General features: G+C 39.8%; 1 protein-coding gene across 2 annotated transcripts in view; it reads left to right on the top strand.

The window, feature by feature from the left end:
* nrg3b (neuregulin 3b) overlaps window positions 1–14,979 on the top strand; it is a 202,194-nt gene that overhangs the window by 165,846 nt on the left and 21,369 nt on the right. Inside the window, exons 4-6 of one of the 2 annotated variants that reach the window (XM_039616169.1) lie at window positions 7,603–7,629; window positions 12,301–12,403; window positions 14,374–14,500. In XM_039616169.1, the coding sequence (XP_039472103.1) occupies window positions 7,603–7,629; window positions 12,301–12,403; window positions 14,374–14,500 (257 nt within the window). The remainder of the gene's footprint in view (window positions 1–7,602; window positions 7,630–12,300; window positions 12,404–14,373; window positions 14,501–14,979) is intronic. The other variant, XM_039616170.1, reaches the window with a different exon arrangement.

A 14,979-nucleotide genomic window follows, 5' to 3' on the forward strand; every position in this document is an offset into this window, starting at 1 on the left:
CAAATCTCTTACTGTACTATATTTATCAGCAAGACAAATTAGCCTTAGATTAACTGTTATCTGTTTAAGTCTGTTGGTCTTCTACAGTAATACTATGTCATTACAGTACAGTGTGGGACTTTATATTGAAAAAACTAACATTTCCAATATGGTTCAGTCATTTTGAAGCATACAAATGCAGAGAACCTCCAGGCGCTCCTTAAGTTGACAAAGGTGGTCAAAGAAAAATGTTCAGCGGGGTAAAAGGTTAAGATTCATGCTAAAGTTTTTCTGCTACGTGTGCATTGAAAATAAAAAAGCAAGGGTATTACAGCACTGAATTCATTCAATAAAGAAAAAGATATTTTTTCATTTACTTTAATATCTCCTACTATATCTACAGAGGTGATCACACATTGGATATTGTGTCAAACGTGGGGGTTTTCATTTAAATATTAATGCAAGCAGTTATTACTGCAGTCAAAGATATTATTTTAGTTACCGGGTAAAATGTGTATCCCGATAGATTTATTTTCATTGGCCTACATGAATGTCCCTCATATAGATGCATGAAAAATCCCCTGCATGTTTTATAATCATGCTTTCATTTAGCCTAAAGGAAGGGAAGTGTTCACTTTTCTGGTGTTCGTGAAAAACTGTTCCCCTAAAGCGATGACAGCCGTGTGGTGTACTTAAAAAAATAAAATAAAGCAAAAGTCACAGGTACAAAGAAGAAAAACTGGAGGCCCAGAGCCTTTCCCGTGAGAGTGCAGCTTTACAAATTCACACTGTTTTATGGAGTGACTCGTCTCCTCCGCATCAAGAGTCAAAGAGAAAACTTAACTCCTATTGCCGTCTGTTTGATTCCATCAGGCCCGCTGAGAGTCCATTAATGGAGTCACAAGCCAGTGTCACAAAGCTTGTTTTATGCTCTCGCATGGCACACAATTTTCACACTGGGATTTGTTTTATGTTCTATAGGCAGACATTAATTTTCCAGCGTGTCCAGCTCAAGAGATTTTTATGATGCTATTTAAAATAAGCCGAATTCTACTGTGCTTTGGATAAAAACGGACTCTAAACGATGTGACACACACACAGAAACTCTGCACAGTTCTTGGCCTGCCTGAATGGACAACCATATGTTGCTGTGTGTGCATTGAAATGTGTCTGTAGTTCATACGTTGCTCCAGTTCGGGCCGTGTGATCCAGAACTTCGTGTCCATATTTATGTGGTCCGCAGATTGTTTGTATAGGTGCACTTTCTATACTGTGCTCTGTCCACTTCTTTTGCAAACAAACCAGTGAATTACAACACAGCCGTGGTACTTGTAGATTTATTGGAATATATAAGACAATATGCCTCAGAAGGCAAAATATGAAACAAAAAGGCGAATTTTTTACACCGTATCGTTCAGAAGACAAAAACTTGCGTTTCAGGGGCGAGCATCTTTTACAGTGGCTATAGGTAAACCTATAAATCAGTTTAATTAGCATGAGGGAAGCATAACACGTCTGAGCAAGGATCTCCCAGGCTGTAGAAGCAATCCCTGAGCTGTTAAGCTGTTGTTGCGGAGTTGCTGCTCTTACTGTAACAGTTTCACTGTGTCATTCAGTCAGGAGTCAACCGGCAACAGTAAGCCACCTAGAGAACTGCCCACATCTGAAAATTTACAATACAAAATTAAGCTCATGCAAATTGCCACATTTTGATTTTTATGAAATCAGCAAAATATTTATTAATAATTCTGTCAAAAATACAGTTTGGAAATATTTATCGCTTAAAGGTTGTAAATTAATTCATATCTAATTTGACTTACCTCTGATATGTGCATTCATTACACTTGCATTGATAGGAATGTTTGATTTCTTGCAATGCAAAAGGTACCTTTGTCCAGCCTGATCATATAAATGATGTTGTTACTTCATAAACAGACAACAGACATGAACAGGGCACCGCCGATGGATCTGATGGATCACCATTCTTGTTCAGAGCCACGTTCACCTGTTTGTTTACATCGTCGGCTAAGTATCCTAGCATTATATGCTAGGCTGTAATGCGGAAAAGACTGATGAGCAGTTTAAGAGAAAATTGCCTCTTGCAGCTGTCATCACCTGCACCCCATCACTTAAATAAACCCATTACCTCACATTGCAGGGTTTTGCATGCCCTCTTCTTTTTAAATTTTGTTTCTCCTATATCTGAACACGAGCCACATGCTCCTTCATGTTTGGCTGTACGACTGCTTTCATAGTAACTACTAAAATTTTTAGTAGATTTTTCAGGTCTGTGCTGTTATTGATTGCACCAGCTGTTGACCTATTGAAGATTTGTAAGCTACACTCACTGGCCACTTTATTAGGTATAGCATGCTAATGTGGTGGCATTGATTCAACAAGGTGTTGGAAACATTCCTCGGAGATTTTGCTCCATATTGACATGATAGTATCACAGAGTTGCTGCAGATTTGTAGGCTGTTCAGTCATGATGTGAATCTCCTGTTCTATCACATCCCGAAGTTAGACTGAGATCTGGTAACTGTGGAGGCAATGTGAGTACACTGAACTCATGTCATGTCTCGTGTCGTGTTCAAGAGACCAGTTTGAGATGATTTGAGGTTTGTGACATTCTGCTCCAAGGAGCCATCAGACGACTGTGGTCACAAAGAGATAAACATTGTCAGCAGCATTTAAAAGAGGCTCATATCATACTGAGGGACCCAAAGTGTGTCAAGAAAATATTCCCCCTTGCCATTACACCAACAGCAGCCAGAGCTGTTGATACAAGGCAGGATTAATCCAAGCGTGAAGCTTTTATGTTGTTTATGCCAAATTCCGACTTTCTCATCCAAATGTTGCAGCCAACTTCAAGACTCATCAGACCAGACAAGGTTTTTCCAGTCCTTTATCATCTAATTTTAGTGAGCCTGCACAAATTATAACCTCTGTTTCCTGCTTTTACATGACAAGAGGAGTAGGAGCGCTACGGTGCGGTCTTCTGCTGTTTTAGCCCATTTGTTTCAAGGGTCAATGTGTTTTGTGTTCAGAGATCTACTTCAGCGTACCCTAGTCACAATGAGTGGTTATTTAACTTAATGTTGTCTGATTTCGAAGCAGTCCAGCCATTCTCCTCTGACCTCTGGCATCAATGAGACATTTTTACCCAGAAAAGTTGCCACTCAGTGGAAAGTTTCTCTTTATCAGACCATTCTCTGTAAACTCTAAAGATGGTTGTGTGGTCATATCCCAATAGATCAGCAGTTTCTGAAATACTCAGACCAGTTTGGCACAACAACCATGTTGTTCAGCATTCAGAGTCACTTAACTCACCTTTCTTCCCCATTCTGATGTTCTGATTGAACTTCAGCAGGTCATCTTGACCATGTCTACATGCCTATATGAGTTGCTGCCACCTGATTGGCTGATGAGATATTTGTGTTAACAAGCAGTTGAATAGATATACCTAAAAAAGTGGCCAGTGAGTGTAAATAGGCTAATGGCAGGTTCAAGATAAAGGACTAATCAGCAAAAGACTAACCCACTGGGAAAATTACTGATCTTTCTGGTGGTCAATCCACCCTCATTCATCTTGTGAACCCTTTAGACAAATGTATTAGCCATTAGCAAGCTCGCGTCAATGTTTATTAGATGTGGACAATGGGCCAAAAGCCTTTTTATTTTTTTCCTCATACTGAATGCACTGTTCAGAGGCTTCCAATCTACAAATAGAAATGATCAGAGGAGTGCTGGAAGAGATTTATATATCAGGGAGTATGGAAAATCAAAAAATTGCTTAGCATTTTTAATCAGAATGCTTCTCTTGTGCTGAAAGAAAGAATCAATAAAATGCTTTGTACAAACAAGCTACTGAAGAAATCTTCAGTAGTAGGTTAAGACGGTGCACCGAGTACACCCCTGACCTTCACAAGAAAAAGAAAGGAAAAGAAAGAAACTGACAGCTTTATTGCAAATTTGTCTTGTATCACCTCTCAATGGCCACAACAGTTATCCACAGAAAACAGCTTCCAGTGACCGTGACCAATAACACAGGAAGATTTGAGAGTCGGGGGGAAAATGGAGCCTAGTTTTGATCTGTGTTGATACATACTCATCTAAAATTTACCCAGATTACCAAGGGTTTGGAGGATTATCCTGCCTCCAAAATCCAAATCACGTAATAACATACAGCACAAACATACATGCATATACCAACCACAGCTAAATCTTAAGCGCCAATGAAATTCAGCGTGTGTACAAATAAGCAACTTTTTTTTGTAGGTTTTTTGCCGTGCCATGCCACGCTTTTCTGCTTTGAGCTTTCATTTTGGATCAATATCTGAGCACCTTACAGTCACAAATCATTTCTTGCCCCTTATCCTTTTTCTTCGTATCGACTGGTAAAATACTCAAAAGAGCAGTTTGGACCGGCTTGCCCACAGTGCCGCTCAGTCACTCACTCATTCACACGTCCTCACAGAAGTAGATAGAGAATCACAGGCGAAGGCGGGTTAGGGTTTAATCAAATTTTAATTTCAATTATGATTTTTGGCTCCAATCATTATGAAAACAAGGTAATTGAGATAAAGCGATTATTATGCATCAGTCGTTATCACAACAGTGCTGTGGCCCCTCCCTGAAAGCCCAGACCTGCTCATTGTTTAATTCAGTTCCAGGCAACATGGCGGAAAAAGGAGTCTTGGGTCAACGAGATCTATTGAGACAAAGTAATAGTCGGAATACACTTGCGTCACTCAGCCCTTCCTCGCTCTCTGCTTGTGGCTTTTGTGCAGATCTGTCAGGTCACATAAGAAAATTGCCTCATGGAGCTCTTGTTGCCACTGTCTGCACCCACAAAACTCCCATGATGGAGACTACAGTTAACAGGGACTTTTTAAAAATTAGTTATTTACTTAAACGATATAGATTGATAAAGGAAAAATAATCCAGCGTAAAACAACGGTAAATGTATTTAACGATGAATAATAAGTAGTAGTAAGTAATCTCGCTATTGATCAAAATAATCACTTTTTTTTTTTTCTATAATTGAGTTCGTCCTGCACATGACAGAACCACATGGACTAAAAGAATTAAGTCCTCTCTGTAACACACTCCAGCCGTACTGCAGTGAACTCTTTGGAAATAAGGTGAGGAGAAAATGCTGGAGTTTAACATATTGGTGCACAGGGGAAGTGGTGGAGTCTTTAAGTGGAGCCATGGCGGAGTAGGAAGGCAGCAATTTAGTTTATAACTGCTTGAGGATGTGGATTGAGTTTCTTTTTTAACCATGAAAAAGTTTAGAGCATCCCACTAATGGTGTTCAGTTGGGCAAGTTGCACCTCTGAGGCTACAGAGGGGATATTTCGGTAGAAGACTGAAGAGGAGGCAGAGGGAAGATGGGCCTTTTTAGTTTTTACCCAGCTTACTCACAAAGAGGAAGGAGGCAATCCTCTAATTTGAACTATTGATCTTCTGTAGATATTATGCCTGGAGTAAGTAGCTACACAGGATATCGAATTCAATAACAGACACACACACACACACGCACACATTGACTCTGCAGTTCCCTTCTCACCCAAGTGAGGGAGGGGATTAAGGATTTGATTCACTCCTGCCATTGTCTCTCCCACCAGCCAGATTCCTGCCTCTTAATCGGGCCAAAAGCATCTGACATGATGCACAGGTATTCTCCAAGCTTGCTCAAGGCTCCCACAAGACGCCGTGAATGATTCCCCCGGGTGCTTCGAGTTGCCAGTGCGAAGGATTGGGAGCCTGCACATATTATGATTGGTGAATGTCTCCAGACAAGGCAATGCCAGAGGAAGGGATGTGTATCAGAGTTGTAATGACATCATCTGCACAGGCTATGACAGTCAGGGCGATTTAGAGTGGAGAAGGGTTGGCTGTTGCCATGGGCAATCACAGGAAAAGGCTTGAATGTATAATACAGATCAAGCAACGTCAGGAAGATGCTGCATTCATTTTTTTTGTGGTTTTTTGTTTGTAAGGAGGGCGAGTCAGAAAAGTGTAAAAAAAGTAAGAAAAGTGGTAGCCATATCTTGATTTTACAGTTATATCTCTGAACTCTTCGTGGCAAAAAGCATAAAGTCCCCCAGTCAGAAGTGATTGGCTCTTAACTGTTTAATCATTGGTTTGCAAGGTTGCTATGAGACTGACTGTGATTCAGAAGGAGCGCATAATAAATGTTGGCATGTAAAATAATCCTCGAGGCTGCAGGAGGAAAATGCAGACCCTGCATCCTGCTCAACAACAACACAATGACACCTGCCGCCTGTCTAAATACAAACATAAACTCATTTGTTCATTGATTAATTTGGGAATCTTAGACCTGCTTTTCCAGGCTGTTTTTTCTTGTTATCTCTGTGATCATGAAAATCCCTTTGGCTCATTAAGAACCTGTCAAGCAATCTTAGAGCAAATAGCATAATTTGACTTAAGCGCTTATCTTACCATTTTCAAGTCCAAATGCCCTCCGAAGCGTTCCCTTTATGCAGTTTAGAGAGGTGTTAAGGTCCTGTTTTTTAATCGTTTACATTCCACCTCTTAATAAGGCAGCACAGTTTATTTTAATCCATTCACCTAAATGCTTGCCTGGTTGCTTAAATGGATCTCACTCCTGTCACGCTGTGTTTTTATTTTTCCTTAAATAAAAGCCATGGCAATGACAGAATTTTTCCCGTGGCACAATCAAAATGCTTTTTTCCCCCTATTTTATAGACATTTTTTTTAGAGGTTCCAACACATAATCTGTCAGGGCTTGGCAAGCCATCTTCTATTTAAAACTCAGACCACCTCTGTCAGAAAAGCAATTACTAGTGAGGGTTTCATTTTAATTTAAATAAGATTACATTACAGTGACATGAAAAGGGGGCACTGCCAGGATGGAAAGAACACGAGTGCTCCTTTTTATCTGTTTTCCCCAGCGCTGGGATTGTGGGAAAAGACATAACTGCATGAAGAAAGACTGTGTGTCTTAGGAGGAGAGTGAAAGAGAGGGTGAATGTCAAAGTGTGTGCCTGTGCAGAAAAAGACCAAAAATACGTGCAAGCTTATACCATATTGTGTGGGTGCACATGCATTTGAGCGTGTGTGTGTGTTAGAGTGACGCATCCTAAAGCAACCAGATTGTGAATAGTGAAAAGCTATGCTTGGAGACAGAAGAGGACAATTACTGCAATGCCTCAGGCTCAAATCAATATAAAAGGCCTGTGCAAAGCAACATCAATGACATAAAGCCACATGATATGTCATTTCCAACTTTATTTTCATGATCCTTCCTCTAATCCTCTCAGCCCCCACATCTGCGTTGTTTTCTTGCTTCAATCAAAGCCACTGCAGGCTGTGTGAATTCAGAGTATCACAGAAAAGCATTCCAAGCATCCGAGGCTGCCTGGCTGGCTCATTACCTGGTGCAAAAGAGGAAGCCATGTTAGAAAAAGCCAGCATAGCCAACTCTACAGTGTAGTTGCACCAAGTGTCTTACCCCTAAGGTGAATTCTGAGAAAAAAAAAACTGAGGCGCATCATGTTGTAATTATTTTATGCTCTGTCTCTCTCTCTTTTCCCCGCCCTCATTTCTCATGCTATCCCGCCTTGAATGGAACAGCGGATGAACTTGGGATCGAGTTCATGGGTAAGACAACTTTTCATTGACTGTGCCGAGTGCTCAATCTTTCCGTGTGTCTCACGTCTGTGAAATACTGCATACAAAACACACACAACCGGCACAACAAGGCCGCTCACCTTGGAAAATTAATGTGGGCTAGTCGCCATGGAAACACCGTGGTGGTGAATTAGGTGTATTCTGTCTGCATGAAGAACAGTACCGTTAGAGAGGAGTGATGTAATGAGTATGGAGCAAAGAAAGCGATTCATGTACTGTATAAAGCCGCGTCTACTTCCCTACTATGTACTGTGTGAAAATTTCATATCTCGGTAGTGATGTCCAAAATGATCCCGGTTTCCAGTGTAATCGCGGTACAGCACGAAGTTAGTCGAAATGTTCGAGAAGCAAATAATATCACCGAGTTCTATTTTAACAAAAATATTCCAACTTGAATCTGCGGTTTTGATTTGCAGATTTACATAATAAATTTGGTTTCCTATCCTGGTTGTGTTTGAATATAAGACACATCTCTATGTATAATTCACTAAGTCTTAAGCAGATAGTAAAACAAGAAGCCCAACAACAGAAAAGTCTTGTATTGAAGCTCACAGCGTTCTGAATTTTGAGATGCTTATAATAAACAAAATATTTTGTTTGCATGACTGAACTGATTCATTTGCAGTGGACGGATAGTTTTCGGACACACAACGGCACATACAGCAAAAGAACAGTGTGTTACTGACAAGCTGTTAAGTAGTTACAAAGACAAAAGGCCCCACATAATGAAGTTAATGATTACTAAAATTTAGTAGTCGTGCTGTAGAAAGTTAAAATTGAACTTACCCTCGTTTTAAAAGTAGAAGCAATTTAGTTTCTATTCTTCAGATAGTGTTGACCAAGCAAGTCTTCCTCAGTACTCTTAAAGGTACAGTTACTAGATGTCAGTAGGTCATTTGAATTCTGTTTTTTTACCTCTTCCAAATCAAGCACCTAGCCATAACCCTAACTACGGTGGCCCCTTTAGGCCAAACACATTTTAGTTAGCCAAGAGATATTAAAAATGTCACATTTAGACTGCACTCGATAACTGCTGTGGCCGGCATGTTTTAACATATTTGAATAATAACACTTGAATAAACCACATATAAAAATAGATATGTGACAATTAAATATTTTGTTGTATTTTACATTTTTACCGCTGAGTGACTTCAAAACCTCTGGCTGCCGTTCATCTGCAGTGAGTGTAGGTTGTCAGCTGTTTACCTCAGCTATCAATAGACCGAGCGTCCACATCTACTCACTGATGTGGTTCAATATGGTTCGATGAGTCGGTGTAGGTCACTTCTGTCCAATGACAGTGAGAGTGAGCTGAGTTGTTAAAGATATCCTGAACTTTTCTTTCAGTAGGCACTGCTGTTTTTCCTGGCCATCTCAACCCAGTGTATATATTTAATGGGTTAATCCAAAGTTTATGAGAATGTATTATTTTGTTAGAGGACATAATTACAGACTAATCAATGTGTATTCATGAGTACATTATTCTTTTTTTATATTAAATAACCTAAAACCAAGTTTAATTAGGAGGCTGAGCCTTTTTCTGGTATAGATGTTTAGTCAAGTTTAACAAAAGGATCTAAAGTATAATATAAGATATAAAAATCCACAGAGGGTCAAATACTCAATGAGAAGCAGTGCATATAGATTTTTTAACTCTTTGGATTTTCATTGAAGTTACTTTAGGTACTTCTCTACTTTCCTACAGACTGTCAGCAAACTAAAAGAAAAAAAACAAGGGAGGGAAGAGACAGTCTCATCACCCTAGACTACACACACATACACTCTATCTGCAACACCGTTTTTCATTTTCTCTTTTCCCATCTTTTTTTCCACTTTCTGCCTTGCTTTTGTGCATACATCCAAACTAACACTGCATGCTATGAAGTTTTCCATTAACATGGCTTCATACACTGCTGTCACATCACACACTTGCTCCAGGAAATAGAGGGAGGGAGAGGATGTATGCCCTGCACACAGCATTCCTCACTTCAGTAACTTTAATCTGGGGGACTAAATTAGTTCAGAATGCTACTGGAGGTGGGCGGATGCATTAGAGAAAATGAGAGCAGGACTGATCGATTGATAGCCGGACAGATGACAGACAGAGGTGCAGATAGGATTTTTTTTTTTTTCTTTTTTTTGTTGGGTTTCTTATTCATTGTGTTCCATCATGAGTTCGTCTTTGCTTTATCAATTAATTGTTTGATAGCTTGTTATATAAGTCTGATATGTGACAGTCTGAGACGGCCTGTCAGACTACAGCAAAGCTCCGTTTGAAGTAGGATTGAGCGCTCTAAAAGTAATCTTGTCTTTTGATTTTCTTGCATTTTTTTTTTTTTAGCCCAGCAACTGAAGCTCTTTGTGACTCAGAATAGTTGACTCTGATGTTTTGCAGGCTGAATACCCCATTTTCTCATGGATTCTTTAGCATGGACTTCATTATAGCACGTTATTCTTGTCAAGTGTCGAGTGCATCGCTGGCATAGCGGCCATATGGGATTGTCTTGTCTTTGAGTCAAAATAACACGGCTTAGCCAATATAGCTAAGACTCTTCACTTTGGTGGTTTTTTTTATAACGTGCTGTTGCATCTAATTTCAAGAATGCCTTGTAGGCATCTGGCATGAAAGGCCTGTAATGGTTTTATATACAGACTGCATGTCGGTTTTCCTTGCAGCCATTCAGCAGAGCTTTGTAGACAGCTGTTTTTATGTTCACATTATGGAAAAGCCTGTTTCATCCCTCAAAAAAAAGAAGAAAAAAAAAAGGCAGAGGCCTGTCTCAGGTGGTGCTCCACATGAGCACTGATAATGCAGGAGAAGGAAAAAATGTTTTCAATATCTTTCAGATATGCAACCATGCAGAGGTCATTTCACTGATGGTAAAGGCCGGAGGCTTTACAGGGACATGGATTTCCAAGTGGCACATTACTTATAAACAAAGAAAAAAGCCAACTTTTGCTGAGCAGCTGCAGGACATTTCTCCTCTTCTACCTGCACAGCAATAAATAAACACGTTTTTTTTTAAATCCCTTTAAAATTATAGGATAGAACCCGACTATACAATTCAGTAATTCAGTAGCTTATGTTGGGTTTTTTTATATATATACATAGTTATATTTGCGTCATTACACAGTATATTGTCGATTGACTATTTTTTCCAACTCAATAATTTCTCATTTCAGAACATTTATTGTTTTAACAGTAAAAAATGTGATCCAGCCTAACCAAGCTAACCCCCACTATTTATTGGTTGACCGTATTAAATAAGCAATCATGTGCCACAGCAGGCCACTCCTGCAGTATTTCTATGGATCACTTCTATATTTAATTCATCCTGCTTCCCTTCTATGGGAGCTGAGTGGGTAGTTTGGACCTCCAATGTTTATATATATATTCACATACTGTCACCCCAGGATATGTTCAGATTTTATCTTTATCTGTTGCCAGAAGCACTCTAATTTTAAAAAGGTTTCTCTCCTGTTTGAACTCAGTTACATCATACTATCAAAAATTGTGTTGATGCAGCACTGATGTAACGCAGAGGAAGAAAGCGGTGGGGCGAGAAGAAAAAACGGTGCAAAACAGAACGCATGGTTGCACTCAAACGTTAGCTTTGAACAAAAACGCTCTCCAGCGGTATCTGCCCTCAAAAACGAGAGTTGAGGGAAGTTGATAAACCTGGACCGACAAGCACGGATGAAGAAGACCTCCCAGGACAGTTCTCTGTTGACAACATCAAAAGCCACAGACAAGCCCTTAAAGGTCATGAGCAGGTTGCGGTGATGTTCTCTGCACTTTCCCCTGCAGTTGTCAAGGTAGTAAAATCAGACACAGGGGGATTTGTTGTTTTTGAGTGATCGAGTAATGCCACAGGAAGTTGCGCGTAAGGTCATGAATGCTGGTGGATCAGAGAAGTGTCTCAAACTCTCAACGACGTTTGTGGATTAGTGATATGAGTTGCTGGTTATGGATTGTGCTCATTTTGATCATGAGATAGTATCGTCGTGAGAGTTTCTGGTAAGCTAGTGGGTGCGTGCCCTTGAACGCCACACCGTGCACCGTGCTAAGTATTTCGGCACCACAATCCAGCCGCTCAGTGAGACAGATATTTGCTGGGATCAACTACAACTTGTCCCAGCTGCTTGTGACCTTAAGCCTCTGCCGCTGACGTGCAGGGGTCTGACAAGAAGCTCCGGGAGCATTCATTTGCTGCTAATTCCCTGTCGCCATCAGTCTCTGAATGCTGACACATATGCAACCCTTGCATGCACGTACACACCAAGTGCTGCTCCTGCTGCGCAGACAGTCCATCGGTGTTCCCTGCTGGGTTTGTCTGAACGAAATGATTATCACACTTCAGTTAGCACGTCACTGAGCCCTGCCTGTGTCTGCCATGTCCCTATCCCATGCTCAAACAGTGACATTTACTGACAGCAGCATTGGTCGCTTTATGCAAATGCAGATTGTGGGCGGATGTCTGTGCGCGGTTTCGAGTATATGTCATTCCACAGTTTATGTGTATTTGGTATGTTAATTCATCATGATCCATCTCTTCCTCTCAGCTCAATCGCAACCTTAGTCCATATCGTTTATGTCACAGCAGAAATTCATTGGACTGAACTGTATTCTCTCCTCCACAGAGAGTGGTGACACCTACCAGAGGCAGGTGCTGTCCATCTTCAGCATTGCCTCGGGGATCTGTCTTCTTGGAGTGGCATGTATGGCTCTCTACCGCCACAACAAGTGAGTGATGCCAGCGAGAACCACATTAGTAGCGTATGCCCCCGGCTGTGCAGAAAGAGCACTTTACTATCATGGCATGGAGCCCAATGAAATTCTAAGTGTGAGTCAGCTAGAGGATGTTTTAGCAAGGCAACAAATCTAAATAGTGTAGGATGCATTTGGGACAGATACTCATGTAAGATTTATTTGAAAGTGGTTTTAGCGAGCAGGTGTGTCACAAAATGCTTCACACAAAACAAAATACTTAGATATGGCAACAGACAGAACAAGTTCAAGTACAGTAGACCCTAAGTGCACGTGTACATGTGTGTGACAAGATAAGAGGGTTTCCTGGTGGCTCAGAAGCAGACCACCAAAGTCAATTATGCATGGCACCAAAGAAGGAAAAAGAATGCAGAGGGAAAGTACTGGAAGAGTGTGTGTATATATTCATTCAGTAGGAGTGAATGAATGCTGTGCTGACTAAATTAAAGCTTGCTAAACAAAAACAAAAAAGGTGGTGTTATTTTTGAGCAATGTAGTGCTCTGAGCAGTGCAGCACATATTGGTCAACATGAACAGATAGTCCTGGCTCACAGATAGAATTAATGTACTGAAAATTATCCAAAATCACAAATCCTGTGATAATGAGTCTCTTTCCTTCAAAAAAAAGCTGTACGCCAGGGTACCGCAGATAAAACTCTGTGGTTGTTTTTCCTCTCAAGAAAAAACATGAAATTTCGTTTGTATCAGTACTTCTCAGAAAAGATTAGTAAAGTTTTCAGAAAGGCTGCTTTTAGGTGGTATAACTTCATTATTATTATTTATTAGAGTGGGTTCCTGCAGCACGTTTTAATCCCTCCAAGCCATTAGGTAGTTGGATTATAGTTTGTTAACCCTATAAACCAATGCAATGATTTGTTGCTTTCCACATTTTTTTATTTTATTTTTTTTTACTTCTCGCCATCGTCCTTTACGCAGGAAACACTTAATGAGTCTCAGCTGCAGACAGAATTTTGCATTCTAGAATTTAAAAATGAACATTTAATGGTGAATTAACATTTTATCCCAATGTCTTAAGCAGCAATTAAATTTTAATCCAATCAAATTTTAATCCAAAATGAAAGAATGGTATCATCTTTTTTTCTTTCTTTTAAAAAATTTATCATAGCAGAAGAATTTGACTTTTTTCTTTGTCACATTTTGCTGTTTCATTTTTTGTGTGTATGTGTGGTAAAGGGAAAAGACACAGTAGGTAAAAATGTGGCAGAACAACTAAAATTAAGTAGTTTAAGAAAACTGGAATGTCTGCTCAAGTCAGCAAACTTGACTTTACTTCAATTCCTTAGGTTATATCTGTTCCCACTGCTATAAATTAAGGCTTCTTGCTGTATGTATGGATATCACTGCATGTGAAATTTTACCACCTTAAGTTTCACCTCGGAAAAGTAATCACAGTTGAACGCTGAATGTCACTTTCAGCTATGATGTGTTCGAGAAATGTTAAATTTCACCGTTTTAAAAACCTCAAACTGTCAAAGGATGTTTTATCAATGCATAATAAAAAAATGTATATATTAGTTCATCATCACATTTCCCACATGTGTGTTTGTGTCTTCAGTGAGTAGATGTGAAATTCATTGGCAGGGCCTGTCTTGTCTACTATGTGTGATCTGTAAGTGAGTCTCAGAAATAAATGGTAACAAGTCAATAAATGTAATAACGTTGCCATTAGATGCGTGTGAAAAATATGACCTAAAAAGAAACCGGTATTAAACTGTGTAACGACTAGAGAAAAAAGAATGAATCCTCAGCTGAGCAAATGCAGCTATTGTAGGGAGGTTTTTTTCTGCCTCATAGAAATCCCTTTGTTTTCCTAATTGCACGCTGTATTGTCATCAGTCTATCCATTGTTCTGGATTATTTCTTTAGTTTTGTTGTAGACTTACATTTGTTCTCCCTTTTTCACCGGCACATGCTTTCCTCCACAGGAGACACAGGGAGAAACTCCAGGCTCATTTCTCCGACAGCCGCAGCCTGAGAGACTGTACCGTCAACGCCTCCGGCCTCATGTCCAAATCTACCCCCAGACTTCAATACAGCCTTCAGCTCCAAAAGGTGCGTCTTTATCAATGATGTATTTATTCATTTCCAGTCACACCCTAATCATCATTGTCACCATCTTCTTCTTTATATATACAGTACTTCATATACACATTATAGTCTTTTGAGTTCCTGACAGGATGATTTATGATGTACAATACGTCTTAATAATCTCTCTACTGGCTCGAGTCTTTTGTTCACACTCGTATCTGACATAGGCTGAGAGGCAGTGGGGAATTATAGCTTAAAATAAATGCATCACACATTACAGAGGAAAAATCTGCCTGCCATGTTCACTGTGACAGATTCCTGTGACAAACTGCAGAGTAGAAATTATAATCTGTTTTGGTGTCAAGGATCCTGAATTCTAAAGAACTCCAGCAAGACTTATATAGTAAATGGATGAACTTTATTGATAGCTAAATGTGATTGTGCTTGTGCATATTCATTTTAGTAATATCACAAATAACATTTGAAAGCAATTGGTTTGAAGC

This window comes from Oreochromis aureus, linkage group 8, assembly GCF_013358895.1.
Source record: "Oreochromis aureus strain Israel breed Guangdong linkage group 8, ZZ_aureus, whole genome shotgun sequence".
In the NCBI taxonomy this organism is placed as follows: domain Eukaryota; kingdom Metazoa; phylum Chordata; class Actinopteri; order Cichliformes; family Cichlidae; genus Oreochromis; species Oreochromis aureus.